Here is a 17115-nt window from a genome sequence, read left to right as displayed (position 1 = left end):
TACTATGTCTGTGATCGTCTGCGTTACTTACTTGATTTCAATGATTTGGCCTGATTTCAGTAAAGGAAAGCACAACTTCACCCAAATTTTTAAAGCAGTAGTAATACAAATACCTTTTTGGACACAATTTTAATGCAAAGTAGCAGGCAATCCAATGAACCAAGTAACTGTAAACTCATAGATGTGTTTAATGGTTAAATGGTCAGATTATTATTATTATTTATTTTTTCAAACTGGAATGCTTCTCGAGGCTGCTTAAAATGATCTTTGCAAACAAGGTAGTACAAATATACCCAGCTACGTTGCACACCTGTGGTTGTAGGTGATTTAGAATTATGATTCCTTTGTCTCTGGGAGGATACTTGCATGAGAAGGACATTATTTAATTCAAGGAATTGAAACTGTTCCTCATGCGACTTCCGGCTGCATCACTGGAATGGTACTAATGCCAAACTTCCAAACCCATTAAGTGCCTTCAGACCATAGGTCTACCTTCTCGATCCAGCCTTAGTATGGGGTGAAGTATTGTAACTGGATTTTAGTGTATCTGTGCCCTATTAACAGGCTTGCTGTGGTTCCCAGGCAGGGAAAACAGACTCTCCAGGAGTATTAACAAGACCCAAAATGCACAGTGTGAAAAATAAGTCTTAATAGTAGCTTAAATAAGTCTCATCCCTTTTATGTTTCCCTGAATGTGCAGTGAGAAGCGGGCACGCCTTTCCATGGTTTCTGCTGGGGCCTGTCCAGCAGTACAAAGTGCTAGGCCTCACACACGTGGCTACTCATTACACTTTACCCACCTCTTTGCATTTAGAGGAAGAAAAGTTAGGGAGTTTATTCAGTTCTTCCCTTATGCCTATTTTTTTCACCATAATCATGATAGTTTAACTTCCATGAATCTGTCTGCCTGCTTCTCAGATATATCTATATTGCCTCTTGTTTCTCAGGGTGAGGTTCATCTGACTCAATGTAAATGTTTGTATTTAAACTAGTCCCCTAGCATGCTTTTGCAGTCAGTGGAAAGGAATAGGCACTTATTTACTTACTTAATAGGGATGGTTCACCATGATCAGTTTTAGAAATCTATGTTAGGGCATGAATAATCTGCTGTAGAATTGCTTTTCTTTTTTTGACTGATCATACAGGAGTCTAGATGACAAGTTCAGTGTAGACACCTGCATTTAGCCAAATGAAGTTTACATTCAATGTCTCTGATCCTTAATTTACCTTGCAAGGTTTTTTCTTTCTCTTCTGTGTGCATGTATAAATCTACGTTCTGTGTAAGATACTGACAGGAGACAGTGATGCAGCCTTTTTAGTAATTGAACATTTTCATATAAAAGTCAAGCATTTCTGAAAATGTTGCGGGTTTCCATGGGATCCAACTGGAACAGCAAAGAGAGCCTGAAGCAGTTTTCTTTTTTTTTCCCTTCCCAGTTTTCCTTAATGAATATAAAAGCTCTTTGGTTGTATTTTTTCCAGCTTTTGTGTGGATTGTACACCTGTATTAGTTAGATTTGTTGTTACTGCATGATTTTTAGCATAATATTGTTTCTCCAAGAACATCCCGACCACAATTAAAGTAGAGGCTAGTCTCTCTGCTCCAGTCCACTGGCAGTCATTAATAACAACAGCTGTGGTAAACTTGTCTCTAGGTCTGATCCTTCAGAAGAAATCATGAGGGTCCAGCCAAACCTAGGATTTAGCTATAGTGTAACCACGCCACAGATTTTACAGTTAAAATACATTGAAAGTAGTGAAGACAGCTTTCTAGTCACTCAGTTTCTGACACTGTAGAATGTCTCTGTATTGTATTAGAAAAGAAGATCATTAGCGTTCTTTGTTCAGAAATTATGTCACTCTGCTTGGTGGTCGCATTGAAATGCTTTTTTTGTAGGAGTGACCTCCACAGACTTCTGAACTGTCACTTCCATCCCTTATGATTATCTCTTGTGTTGCTCTGAATATTAATGGCACAAAGCCGTCCTTGTCTGCAGTGAGCACAATCCAAGAAGAGCCTACAAAAATTAAGGAAAAAAAGAAAATGAGTGTACTGCTCTGGTTATGTAAAATGTACAAGCACATTTTAAAAAGTCAGCCAGCATGCGAGCAGAGCAGGTTTTCTTTTTGTGCACTAAAGCCTTATTACGCTAATGACATTAAGGTCTGACAATCTGTGCTAAACACACCTTTGTGTAAATGTGAAGGGGGGCTAAAAGAAAGGTCTGGAAAGGTTTGAGGCATTTTGTCCCTTATTTAAATTAAGTTGAAAAACAAGGTGCATCTTTGCTAGTTCTGATAAACTATAAGTATCTCCATTTTCTGAAAGCTCAGGCAGCCTTTCCATGCTGACTTTTGTTCTAGTGACATCTACTTCTGCTTATCCCTTTTGCTCATCTGCTCTACCCAAATGATGAAGAGATCATAAAAACTGAAAAAGTTGGCACAGAAAATGATTGTGCTGTATTTGTTCTAGAAGGAAGTAGGGGTTTCCATCTCCTTTACTGTCAAACCAAGATTGTTCAGTATGTTTTCAAATTTGTATGGAAGGAATGGAAGGAAGTTACACCTTGAAGATGATTTACAAAAGATACCATGATTTACAAGAGATGATTTACAAAAACTGATATAATAAAATTTCTTGTCCTTTAATTATTTATCAAATCTTCTCATAAAGAAGAGAATGAACAAAATCTGAATGACATTTTTAACCCTTTTTTTTTTTTTCTGGAAAAAAAAAAGAGGCAAGATTAAAAAACCAAAGATATCAAAATTATTCAGGTTCACTTTCTGTATTGCATAGAAGCAGAAAATAAACCTACCTGCTCTTTGCTCTTTACTTCCCTTTGCAAATCATCTTGACATTGAAGCTATGTATACCATATATATGTTTTCTAGTGATTAATCTGTTTCCTTTTGGACTGGTTATTGCAGTTCTTATAGAAAATAGTGAATTCTCTATTTGTCTTTTTTTCACTTTCACATTTTATGAAAAAACCAAAAAAATCTATGGCAACTAAAAAGCATTGTGGGAGCCCTTGTATCACATGTTTTTCTTAGAGTATATATCCTGTCATTACTGACCAGGAGCATTGGCTGGGGTCTGAGGTAGAGAAAGCCCTGTTATGTTCTGCTGTTGGTATTTTTAATTTTGGGAGATAAAACTGTGTTTTGAAAAGGGATGTGAAAAAAGGAAGTGTAGAAAATCCAGAAGAACCGTGCTTAATTTTTGTCAGTCATAATGAAGCATGTTCCTGGACAAGGCAAATCTCCCCTCCTTATACTATTAACAAAGTACTTTTCCAGGCTGCTACACTATTGCACGTTGTCATGTCACCTGTTACATCATAAGAAGATTGTCATTCCAAACCATGAATCTTTAATCTTCTACTCTTAATACTTTCTTTCTAATTCTGGACAGACTTCAGATTCCATAAGCAGTGAGCCTGAAAGTGGAAATTCTGCTGTCCAAATCAATAGTTATGTTGTTGGTCAAATTGATAAAGCATACTCTTCTGTCAAACTCTTGGGACTTTTTATTTTCATCCATTGAAATGTTTGAAATTCTCTGTGTCATTGATAACACTTGCTTTGAAGCATATCCCACAAAATATTTCAATGGTGGAAAAACCTTCTGCACAATTATTACGATGATGACCTGCTGAAAAGAGAGACTTCTGTGTGCTAATACCAGGGCACGATATGACAGGCTATATTTAGTACAGGTAATGATATTACAGTCCTGGGCTTAAAGTGCAAACGATGAGGCCAAGTTCGTTGCTAGCCTAACTCTGATGATCTTAATAGCCTTGCCGTGGTTATGCATTTGGCCTACAGCTGTGAACATTTTTCCCCCAATAAATTCAAGTGTTTATTCATAGTAAAAAATGCCAGGCTGTCATTGTAATACAAACACACTCTTCATTACATCCCCTTTAATTATATAGTATTAAAGGATGGGAGTGATATTTTTAATCACATTTAATATTCATGCCTTGTGGCAAAGGAAAGATTTAGGAATATAAACCTGTACTGGTCAGAACTGAATAAAGAGCTACATAACTACTTCTGCCCCAAACCTGATAATTTTGCAGGATTTTGGTGAGTTTTAGAAAGATTCTTGTTTCTGTGGTTCTTTTTGCTGTTAAGAAACAGACTCTATTTCAGAAAAGCTGAGCACCACATTGGACAGAAAGAGGGACACATTAGGATGATTCTAAGACATTGTCTTTTTGATATCTCTGAAGTCTAATGCATGAAATTGAGGACTGGTGTTCCGCTAATAAAATATTAAATGTTCAACTGTTCTATAGAGCTGAAAATGGTTTTCTCAGGCCCCTTATTTATTATTTTCATACTGAATTCTAAACCTCTTTTTTCATTATGGGCATTTGTTTCCAAAATCAAGAGCTGAAAGTACAGGCCAAAAAAGGTATCCTCCTTGCCCTGCAAAGTTGCATTGTGTTACTGCAGAAGCCTGCTGGGAAGTAGCTCAGGCCTCAACAGTAAGTAGAGTTTTTTCATATACGCCTCCACTGCACTGCACAGTCAAGAGAGATTGCTGACAAAAATATGAAACCTGCATATCCTTATCTTCTGGAACAACTTTCAGAAACTGCTGTAAGCCAGGGGAAAAAGGAAGTGGTCCAATGGTCTGTGTTGTATTTGTAGCCCCTTTTCTTCATTCTCGTGGTCTCATCAACAACAAGGAGATAAGCAGAATATGAATGGCAGCATGGTGCATATTTTACATCTTTTTCGCACTGTCCCTGGTGCCAGCACCAGTAACACACAAGGCCTGGTTTCTTTTGCATTGATAAGCCTATTATATAGCAGTCTGGTGTGTAACCATCGTTATTTAGAAAGCTATAGTTTACATTAGTACTTTCCTTTTCTTTTTAATTTCACCAACAGTTGAATTCATTTCTCATAAAGCAGAGTGTACCGATTAAGCCAATATGTCTCAGCCTGTCAGGGGCTAAGACAAGGGGTAAGACAGAGAGTAATTTATGGATCTGTCAGTGTGGAAACCATGCAAGAAGATCATAATTATAGCCAACTACTGTGTACTTTAGGATCATAATATACTTAGACTGTGATGAGAAAAGCCATCAGAAGCATTGTAGAGAAATGGTATGTATGTTGCTGAGAAGGTAGCATACAGGAACAGGCAGGGACAAGGTAATTCAGAGACCAGCCTGGGGCTAGGATTTCCCTAGCTGCTTCTGTCCTTACAAGTTAATCAGTGGTGGGTGGTAGACATGTGAGACTGGCAAATTAGAACATTGAGCTTCATTGTTTATCTTACATTAAAATAATTCCAAATGCTACATGATACATATATATATCATATTCTGAGAACGACTTTTTCTCCAGCCTACTCTCTGTTGTCAGGTCTGGGACATGCTTGTAAAGATGGGCAAAGCAAAATGCCAAAAGGTCTCAGGGAAGCACTTCTATTTCCAGGTACTGATTATTTTCTCAACCTTCTTCTGTAGAGACATCTAACATATTACTCTGGTGATAGGTAGTTCTGCAGTTACTTAGCATTTAAGTGATTTTAACAGACACTCTGCTGTGTTTCAGACAAAGGAAAACACATACTTATCAAAAGAAGTTAGCTCTCTCAGTTTACTGCAGTGTGGGGTAATTATTCTACCACAAATGCCTCTTTTATGCTAAAAATCTCAGGTGAAACCAGATACCAGAAATAAAAAGAACATACCGTGTTTCATTTCAATAACAGGCAGATCAAACAGCTGCTGGACTAAATTCAAATGGATCTTGCCATCACAGAGGAGAACATCTTTTGTTTCTTCAGTAACTGCTCCATTTGAAAAACTTTTCTTCAAATACATACATGTAAAAGAAAAGATCTTGTTAAAGGCTTATACATTGTGCCTGGGTTCTTTTAACCGTTCCTCTGCTCTTAACTCCTTTCAGTTCTTTAGTCATTTTGCTTTTTCTTTGTCTGTCTTTGCTATAATTTATAGATGACACCATCAAGCAGTGCAATTCTAAGCACAATCTCATAGTCCCATGTGAAGAGGTATATGCATCTTTGCTTTTTGTTTTGTGTGCTTATGCAGTGCAAAACTGCGTCAGCCCTGTATATATCATGTATTAGGTCATGTGTATGTGTCTGTTGGGCCTTTCTGCCTGAAGAGTCGATTCAGTGGAAGGGAATATATCATGCCTGGAATAAAGTTGTCCAAGATGCTACCAGAGCAAATGAGTACTGTGCTCAGTTTCAGTTTTACGCGTGGGTGGTTTTGATAGTCATTGGTCAGCTATTCCACCCCAGTAAAATGACCTCAGTTCTGGCACAGAGAGAATTGCAGAGAGACTGGACATAGCAACAGTCTCTCTGAAAAGCTGTTGTAGCAAGGTAGCTTGGGAATCCTGTGACTTTCTTTGAGAGAGAGGGAATGTATGGGTTTACAGCCCTGGAATTTACTCTGGCATTCACTAAAAAACCACACCTGAATATAAAGGTGGCATATTCGTGCTTCATGAAGTTTAGCTGGCCTTGAGAATTGACACCTTTGTGTTCCGTCATTCTGATTACTGCAAAATAGTTGAGCTAATATGGTTATGGAGTGGATATATATTTGCATTTACATTTTCCTATCTGCTATCATTTGAAAGTCATTTTAACATTAAAAATTTTCCAGTGACTCAATGCTATTAAAAAATATAGGTGAATTGGACATTTTCTTCTAAATAATCTTGCTATACTTTGTCCTGTGAATTTTGTTTTGTTCTTCCCTCTCCATACTTTCCACCTGTGTAGTTCCCATGTGTTATGGTGTGGTTTTTTTTCTTTTGGCATGCCTTATGTTTGCAATACCCCCAGATTTAACATATTTGAATGAACCAGTCTATTTATCCCATTTCCTAGAACTTTCTGTTTTGTACATTCAGAAGGGATCCAAGTTAACATTTTAAAATGGGTTGAAAAGATGTCATGTATCATAACTCCTGTTCTAGTCCTACCCTGTCAGTGTCTACTTCATACCCTTGAATCTTTCTTGCTAATATGAAACTTACAGTTGAATGAATTCACAACTGTGTCTTCTATTTCTGCGCATAGTAATCTAACCTTTGACTAAACAAATGTCTCTTTTAATGCTTGTCTTCATTTCTAATTGTGCTGTCTTTTGACTCAGTCGCTTTCTCAGTTAACGTGCTTTTTTTGCTCTGTAACACCCTTTCTAACTCAATCATTTTCATTTTTCTGTACATAGTATGTATGCTGTCGTGCAGCCACATTGGATTCTGTAAATCAGAATGTCTACCAACTGTTGCAGAAGTATTTTTTCCCCACTCTATCATAAACTGGCTATGCAGATAGTCTATGGCTGATGGTTATTTATTTATGTATTAATTATGATTGATTGAAGATGTAAGAACTGTAAGAATATCTTCCTGTTAAAACCTAAACTTTCCAACTTTCAGAGGTCTTTTCATCTCTTTCTCCATTCAAAACAGCCAGAAATTTGTTGCTTTGTAATTAAAAGGGAAATACCTAAGGAATGCATCAAAGTATCATTTCTTAGTTGTAAACCTATAGTAACTTTTTATTACAGCTATAACTATATAACACAACTTCTTTGTCATTTTTAGGTCTCTTCAAATTATATAGTACTATGTTCTATTGAACCTAAATACACTTAAAACTCAATGGGCTGAATGTTCAGCAGTGAGCATGTGCTTTGCATTTACATTGCAGAGATGCTATTTGCCTGTACAGGTATTTGTGGAAAGCTTTTCATTGCTACGTATTGTGGATTAGCACATCTAAGAACTACTTCATTTTCCTGAATTCAGGTTGAAATAGCAGAGTTTATTCAAACTTGTACTTCAGTTAATGAATTACAGAAAAAGCTGGACTGTAGATGAGACAGGCACATTGCCTTGACCTGAGTGGTTAATTTTTTCATGTAGATATGCTTCAACTCAAGAATAATCAGAAAACAATCTAGCTCTGCCTCTGTTGACTTGAAATCAGCTGAATGGAAATGTATACTAAGGATGACTTCGTTCCAGTATGTTTCCTCCTTAGTCTTGCAAGTTATTATTGGAACAGCCATTGGAAGTGGAAGACATTTTTGTATATACAAAACTACATGGCATCTATTTTTTATCCTAACCAGTTTTTCAAGTATAGACCTCAAAGCTTAAGTTTCAGAGTTGTTTGTCTTTCATCACTTATGAGCATTTGTATTAGCTATTCTGTCTTTGTCATATACTACTGTTTATAATGATAAACTTAATCATCTTTACATTCATTTTTGTCTGCTGGCAGATTCCATCAGGTCAAGAATCTTTCTCTGTTTTAAGCTTCCAATTATTTAGTCTTTTTTGTTTAATGGTTAGCTTAAGTGATGATAACATGCCTTCTCTTTGAGGAATATGGTCACAGACGTCATATCATAGATTAACTGATTTAATCCCATGCCTTCTTGAGAGGTAGGTAACTGTTAGTATTCCCTTTTTATAGATGATCAAACCATTACACAGGAAGATTAAAAGAGATTTACTCAAGGTCACGGAAGTAATTCTGACAGAGTTAGAAATACAACTAAAATCTCACCTTAGTACTTCCCATTTTCATGCCTTAACACAAAGACAATTTTCTAGTCACATCTAGATTTAATCCACCGTTTCCCGAAATTTGTATCTATCTGGTTTGGCTGTGTTGCTATTTATCTCCAACAGAAGCCAAAGAACTTGCAATTCTCAGATTAAAATCCCTTAATGTTAGTTGTTTTATCCTAAACCAAAGTTCATTGGTAGACTAAGAACATATTAATCACAGAAGAAACAAATATATTTCCACATACATGAGTGGATATTTTCAGATTAAGTTTCTTTAGCCAACTTCCTGTAGTATGTCAAGTCCAACTCTCCCTCAACAAAAATCCAACAGAAAGAAACCATCAATTCAAGAATTGTTTTCCTTCATCTGTGTCAGCCTGCCCCTTGATCAGATTTTATAGCCTATAAAGGGTCTTCTGGGCAGCAGCCAGCCCATCGCAGCGTTGCCAAACTGTTTTTCAAAACTCATGTTTTGGAATGCAAATATCCCCAAGAAGAAAATAGTTTACTAAGGCAAAAAGGGTTCCTGGATTAGATGTTATACACCGTATGTCTGCACGAAAAATAAACACGTCTTTTACCACTTTTTTAAACCCCACTGAGCAGTCAGCTAGTTCTGCCTCTTGACCTTTTCCACTATTTATCTTGTATTTCCTAATGCACTGCTTACACTTGCCTGGACGCTAAGATCATCTTCATGAACTTGAATTCAATGACTGATGAAACAGTGAGGTAAATAAGAATATGCTACCAATCAGAATTGTTTTTACTAACACTGGGTAGTGATTGATTGCAGTCTGAATGTGTCTTTCTTGCACATGGATGTCTAGAAATGTAAAATGTTTTCCAGATGAGGCCTCACAGCTGTGTTGCCCAGTATTGCATTACTTACTGGATGTACCTCACTGATGTACCCACAAACTGCCTTTGCTCTTTTCATAAATGTATCACATTTTTGATTCATAGTTATCTTGTAGTCACTTAACATGTGCAAGCTTTTGTCATCCTTGGTTGTTCCCAACTAAGGAATATTCAGTTTTTAGCAGAAATTCCTTCTGTTAATCCTGGAATGTATCACTGTGCACTTCATATTAGTTCATTTCAATCCATTTTTTTTATTCTAGATGCTAAGGTCATCAAATTACAGATGCAATATCCTGATCCTCTATTGAAAATACTACTGACTTTATGCCATATGCAGATTTTATTAGCATATCTCATTAATGAAACTTTTAGATTAGCCTGAAGATCAATTATGAGAAAATCCACTAGTAAATTTCTTCCATTTTCTTTTATATTACTATAACCATTTACTAACTTCCTTCCAGCTAATTCCTTAACCATCTTAAATTTCTTCTATTAATCCCTATTCTCTGCTGTTGAACAAATAATTTCCCCTGTGGCATGATTTCAAGCACTGTACTGAATTACAGGTATTTTAAATATTCTTCATATCCTTTGTGTTGATAATCTGTTCTTTTATAAAGGAAAGGTGTCAGGTTAGTCAGTCACATCTCTGTGTTGTAAGATGAATAGTGCTGTAGTTGCCTAGAAATTGGTTTTCTTTTTCTTAAGCCCTTGATTTCAGCTCTTAGTGTTGTGCTTCAGTGGTAATTTCAGTTTTGATACCTTAGTACCCATTACTCAGCTTGCTTTTGCCTTGCCCCCACATTCACTGTGTGGGATGAGAAAAAAATAGTAAATTAAATAGACATGGGCATTCTGGCCCAGAAGACAATGAAAAGAGAGTTAGATGGCTAAGGAAGAGCACTGAAGAGGAATGAGAACTATGATTTTTGACATTCAAAGTACTGTGTCTCATTAAGCCTTGTGCAGCATTGTCACAGGTAGTATTAATGAGGTTTGGCTGCCTGCACTACTCCCCCTTCCTGTCATGATTTCCACTGTTGCTGTGATTCCTGTTTGATTTTTGATGGATCCTGATTTTATTTTGGTGGAGGTCTTAATATCTTTCTTGCCCTTATGTGGGACATTCCAATTGCAACCCTAATTAACCTGTCAGAGAAGCAGAAGCCTGTAAAATGTTTACGTTGGAAGAGATCTGAGTTGCTCAGGGGTGCTTAAATCCCAGTGCAGTTTGCATTTATAGTGCACATCAGCATTTCAGATGATATGATGCTAGCATTTCTCTACTCTTGGCTCCCTGTCAATAGTTCTGCAACTACTGTTTCAGGTATATTGTCATCTAAGATACACCCTTTGTCCTCATGCTTGTGCTTCCAGGATCTTTATGTTTTGAGTGTGGTTTTTAACTCAGATCTTTACTTTCTTTGCACAGTACGAAAACTTGGATTTGTTTTTAACATTACATATTCCTTTTCTGTTGCGTCTATGTATCCAACAAACAAATCATCTGTTCTAATAAAAGATATTGTGTCTCCTCTACAAACCCTGCTTGTCTGCTTTTGATCAGTTTCAGAACATTGTTGTCAGAATTTGTTCTTAACAAATTCCTCAACCTTTGCTCAAAACATTATCCATGCATTAATCACACCTTCTCTTGACTACTGCAGGTCTGTCTTTTACAGTCATCCTAAATCTCTTCCTTCTAAACTTCAGGATGGCTGACTAGTTTCTTACTCCAGGGAGCAGTCATATCACCTTCCTCTTCCATCATTTTCATGACTTTCTCTCTATTGCTCAACCCGAGTCACAATTGCCCTTTGGATTTCAGAAAGGTTCACGGTCTTATTACGGCTGATCATTGCAGCCTGGTCTTTGCTCATTTTAGTGTGCCACCCTTATACCCCCCTTCTTTATCTCTACTTCATGTATTTCTATCACAAGAACTTTATTGCCATATGTTTGGATCCCTTCTATTAATCTCTCAGCTCTGTGTAAAGAAATGTTTATTTTATAGCTGACCTTAGCAATAAAGTTTCCCGTAGTAAATTGTATGAAGATGCTATAAAAGTACAAATTGACTTGTGTATAATTATTGGTGAGTGCTAAGAAAAGGAAATCATCGTGACTAATTGCTGAAAAGATACTTATTTCCTGTTTAGTTATGCAATATATACTCTCAGTGATATACACTTTTGACATAATACTGCTTGTGAGCAAGATGCAGGAGTTTTAAGATATTCCTCAGATTAAGATGAATCTTATTCCTCCCGGAGAGGTTTGCCTAAATGCCATTAATTTCAAATCCAGATTGGCTTTATTTCCACTGTAATTAGCTTTTGAATGAGGCTAGTTTAAATATTCTGCAGCTGTTTCTTTTCTGGGGGAAAAGGATGATAAAAGTATCTTTTTGCAAAATGAAACAGAAACAAATCTGTGACAGATCCTCATCTCTTCTTTTTTTTTTTCTTTTTAAATAATATCCTCTTATTGCATTTGCCTGTCTGCCCTCCCACACTATCCTGAATTACAAGTCTGTATGTGATGAAAGAGCAATAATATTTGCTTTTCAGGGTTGAATGATCAAGTCACCTCTGGTGGCTGAATGCTATTACACAAGTGATAGTGCAGTGACATTTCCAAAGTGTGAGTGATCATGTTTTTCTTTTATGGCTATGAGCTACAAAGAATATAAATGCTGGTAGTACTGCATGGATGTGACTTCAGAGGAGTTATAGGTAGGCAAGCACTAACAGAATAAACAAAGATTTTGAAGACTATTTAGTGAGCAGACATTATTAAGTAATACACATTCTGGTTTATATTACAGTTTTCTAAGCAGACCTGGAAACATACATAAATGTCAATAATGCTTCTGCACAACAGTGTAATTGGTCATAATTATTGCTACATTTTTATCTACTATGTTTTAGACTTTCCTCTCATGTTTTTAATGCATAAATATGGTTATGCAGTACTGATCATGATATTTTATAGTACAATAGATTTCTCAATCAAGATTGAGCCTCTGCTGTGCTGGGGATTATACAAACACTTAAGAAGACATGCACTTGGCACAAAAAGCTGAAAGGTAATGGCCATATTATTGACTGGACTGCAGTGTTCCTAAAGCTTAGAATGTTTTCCACAGGCTGATATTTATATCATAAGGCAATAAAGCTATTTCCTGCCTTTTCACACTGTGAACATAGAGCCTGGCTGGAACCCACAGCCCAGCTGGTCTCTGAGCTCAGAGTGCTAATCAAATCCTGAAGGAGGAACAAAGTTCAGATGTCTGAATCCAAACTAATCAAAACAACTATTTTCTGAGAAAATTATTAGCTGCCTATGAAGCAAATATTTCCCTGTCTGTCTGGAGGCCTTTTTGCCATCAGTCTATTTTTCATTATTTTTTGGCATCATGCTGTGATCCTGTTAGGTTTCAGAAGAGGGGCTGAACTATGCAAGGCATTAGCTGAGACTTACACAAAAAAGCTATGTGTGTCAGAAAGACATGAAGTGGCACTTTTTCTGAGTCATTATAATGCAGTACTGGCGGTGCTTTCTGCTGGTTCAATGTGAAACTAACCTGCTTATATAAATAAGAGTCTTCCTTTCTAAATGTAGTTAGTTAGTCTAGCAGTATTTTAGAAGCAGTAATATTTTTTTTTGCTTCCAAAGAAAAAAGCGGGATAATTAATTCTTGCTGCTTGTGCAAGCAAACATGCACAGTGACTTCAGATCTTAGATTAATGTTACATGTCACAAACAAAACTTCTCTTTAGAAAGGTTAATCCAATCGAATCCAAGAGATAGGGCTGCTTGCTAAATAAATAAGTTGATTTATGTTAAGAAATAAGAATTAATTTGCTGGAGAACAGAAGGGCTTTCTTCTTGGCAAATAAAATACTAAATTATTTAAAAGAGACATGTTGCTTTTTTCACCAGAATTTGTGTAACATAGTCAAGTTAAATTGACTAATACAGATTGAAAGCTTTGCTTTGATCCAGAGTACCTAATATACTAGAATCTGCTTAAATGCCAAGTAAACAATTGCTAAAAAGTAATGAATATGATTGAATTGAGTCACCATTCCCTTAATGAGTGTTTAAGGAGGGGTACTTTGATGTCTGTATGGATTCCTTTAAAGTAAAAGGAAGTCAAACTTGTTTGAGAAGTACATACTTTCAGCATCATCACAGTGTAATGTATTACTTTGCCATAATGCCGCTTATGTTGCAGTAGATACGAATGCATTTACAATTGGCATCTACATCCTGAAAGGGACCCCAGTTTTAGCAGCAATACCACTAGCATCAGCATGACCAAAAATATTATCAGTATAATGTTAGTTTTACTATGAATAATACTAAGAATAATAGCCAGAAATAATTACACAACCTATCTTCCTTAGTTGAAATTCTTATTGAAGCCAGTACGAATTTTGCCAAAACAAGGGTCAGATAGGAACATGATGATTTGACATTCATTTATTTATTTAATGAAATGATAATTACATATTGACAGATTTTTTTAAAAATTTTTTTTTCTTCAGAAAATTTGAAGTGGTAATATGTTTCATAAATTGAGTTTGTCCAGCTCTGTGAAGATTAGTGATGAGAAATTAAAGTAGAAATAAGCCAACTTCAGGTCATGCCTATCTGAATTTTCCATAAGTTGAGATTCAATACTTTGTTTCAGTCTTCATGAGAGTCTATTTCAAACTTTGGATTTGACCTTGTGTTTGAATTGATTATGTTTCTGGTGGGTTACGGTACCACTGTACTCATAGGCTCATCCTTACACTAAACTAACATATAAACCTTTTGTACATTAACAACTGTTTGGCTCTGTTCTCTGTCTTTGAAAGATGCACACAAAATCAGCTAGTATCCAAGACAGTTGTGCATAATCAAAGAACGAACAGACACAGATCTCCCACGTGAAGTATCCTCTAAGTTACCCACATCATCCTGAGTTATTGTTTCAGTGACAAATTATAATACCATTTTAGATTAAGCTTGATGCCAAACTCAGGTTACATTTCTCATGGGTTGATAAGATTAAACTGCATCCTCTTGATTTAAAGCTAAATAAATACAAGATTGTTTAAAAATTCAGTGTCCTATCACAATATTTTTAAGCTGACAAAAAAGTTACCTGGTAAGTGATATGAACGACAGGTGGTTCCTGTGAGCATGGATAGGCTAAAGATATCCTCCTCCCATTTTTAGCGAAGTCCGTTATTTCAGAAAGACTCAGTTGTAACTCATTGAAGCTGCCACAAAGTCTCTCTAAATTTCTAGATATGTGACTCATTCCTCTTTCACTTGGCAAATTGTTGTTTTTGGGAGAATTTGATGTTTCTTGGATCACATTGAACTGTACTTTAGGGGAAGCTGGTCTGCTGGAAAGCCTGGTAGATGTTCCAAAACCAAGAAGAGACACTGAACGATTGGTAGGTTCAGCATCCAATGTTTCCAAGGCCACCGAGGGGTCACCTGGGAGCCTTTTTTCATCCAGGTCACTCACACTTGATGAAGAGCTCTGCTCATAGCTAGGGCTCTTTACTTCTTCAATGAGTCTTCTCCTGCCACTAGGAGACTGAATAACTGTGCTTCTTGGTATTAACAGCTCCCTGCTTTGAGGTTGGTCATCTGTAGCAAGATTTTCAAAGAACTTTCTTTTTCCAGGTATATTAACAGAGGATTCAAAGTTATAAAACATATTCTGCTTAGTCTCAGGCAATGCTGAAGGATCTTCTTCCAGCATCAATTCTTTGATCATCAGACGCATTACATACCTGTCTGAACTTGAAGATGGAATGAGACTAGGCTCAGGAAACTTTTGCTTGCCAATCAGAATCAATAGGAGTTTAGCTGTCAAAAAGCATAGGCCCTTTGGTCTTTCATTCTTTTCCAGCTGGATTTGTTGAATATGAGGCATGCAGGAAGAGGTTACTGAATACACCAAAACAATGTTAGAAGTATTAGAGGCTACTGCCACAATCTGAGCTCTAAGGTCAAAAGCCATTATATCAGGAACCAGAATACCTGGGATGGTGACTTTTCTGGTGGTGGTTACCTTCCTCTCAAAAGTCACCAAAATCATGTGAGAAGAATCTTGACCATTTGTTGCTGCAGAGTCTTTGCGTTTCAGAGTAATAAGAGGACCGGGATCAGACCGACGGTGGTTTGCAAGGATATGGGTTAAATCCACAGGACCTGACGAAGAAGAAGCAACTGAATCAACACCGGATCTATCTGAATCTGTGGACTTTCTTCGCCGGTCCATGGAGTATTCCTCATCACCAAGCACCAGAGCAGACTGTGAGATTAAAGAACCAGTTTCTGTACCAGATGGCATATCAAATGCAATGCCCGCATTCAAACCACAGATATTATCTAAAGGAAGCTCAGTAGCTACAGCAATTTGGAAATCCAGCGTGGCTTCTATAGCACAGATATAACCTCCCACATCAAAGACTGGGCAAAAGGAGCAGGTATTTAGGGTTTTCTGAGCATCATCCCATATGTAGGAATGCAGGGCACTGCCTATAGCAACTACTAAACGATTACCATCCTTAGTCCAGCAGGCACAGTGGATAAGCCCGCTGCTTTTGATATCTGCCTTAACTCTAGTATTGTCAGTACGAACAGCATGCAAGACTGAAGCATCTCTTTTTGTAAGCACAGCCAAGACTTCCTTCTTTGGATGCCAGACACAGCCCTGAGAAAGCAGTGGAAATGGCTCACCAACTTCACAGGTCTGAGAAATCAAGGGTTTGTTCCTCTCCGCAGTGCTGTAGCCCAGCTGCCAAACACTAACATGCTTTTTATGCTGAACAGCGAGCAGAGCTGGGGTGTCTGTAGAGCAACATGGGCCCCAGTAAAGCCCATGAACATGTTCAAATTGACCAACAACACTTGAGTCTCCGAACTTTAGTTCTCCATTATGATAGTATAAAGCAGTCAGTATCACTTGCTTCCCATCTGTCCAGGCAATTCCATGCACGGGGTGGATGGCCTGATATAAAGCATTGAGGCCGGTCCTCAGCAGCTTTGCCTTTCCCAGCTCCATCTTTTTAAGCTTTCTGTCTACTGGTGGTTGTTCCAAACTAAAGAATCCATGGAATTCACTTGCAGATCACAGTGAGGAAAATTTTTTTCGTATCTCCTTCCCTTCCTTTCCAGAATCAAGCTGTTTTTTCTGCTAATAATCCAAGAGCCTATATTGTGAAGTCCTTCCCAGTAAGCCTGCAGCTGCTCCTCTAAGTATAAATCCATGTCAAAGCTGCTTTTGCTATTTCTTTTCCTGGGAGGAGTTATCATCTTCATGTGATGGCTAACAAGGTTTAACCAATTACTGTACATTTTCATAGAAGTCTATTTTTAACTCTTCACTGCTGGGAGTATATTTAAAAATAACACTCTAATACCTTGACCTTCAGTGAATGAAGGTCTTTGGTGAAGGCTGGGGAGAGATCACACACTATTAAGCCTAAGTATTAAGCTACAGCCTGAAATAATGACCTGACACTTCTTTCAGCCAGCCTTTGAAGGATAAAAGAAGATTTAAACATACCTGAGGACTGTACAAGGCAGATTGCAATCTCTGATGGACAGCATCTTTCAAAGATAGAAGATCCT

The 17115-nt window shown here is 37.2% G+C and overlaps 1 protein-coding gene across 1 annotated transcript; it reads right to left on the bottom strand.

The window, feature by feature from the left end:
* Nucleotides 1-109: 109 nt before the first annotated feature.
* On the bottom strand, nt 110-16762 carry WDCP (WD repeat and coiled coil containing). The gene is made up of 3 exons (XM_009926317.2): nt 14627-16762; nt 5726-5846; nt 110-2018 (listed from the first exon to the last, which is right to left on the bottom strand). Exons 1-3 carry the CDS (start codon nt 16544-16546, stop codon nt 1852-1854), a joined length of 2208 nt encoding a protein of 735 aa, XP_009924619.1. The 5' UTR covers nt 16547-16762; the 3' UTR covers nt 110-1851.
* Nucleotides 16763-17115: the final 353 nt, after the last annotated feature.

Source organism: Haliaeetus albicilla, chromosome 18 (assembly GCF_947461875.1).
Source record: "Haliaeetus albicilla chromosome 18, bHalAlb1.1, whole genome shotgun sequence".
NCBI lineage: Eukaryota > Metazoa > Chordata > Aves > Accipitriformes > Accipitridae > Haliaeetus > Haliaeetus albicilla.
Note: the sequence above shows the minus strand (reverse complement) of the source record. Positions and strands in the feature narration are given on the sequence as shown.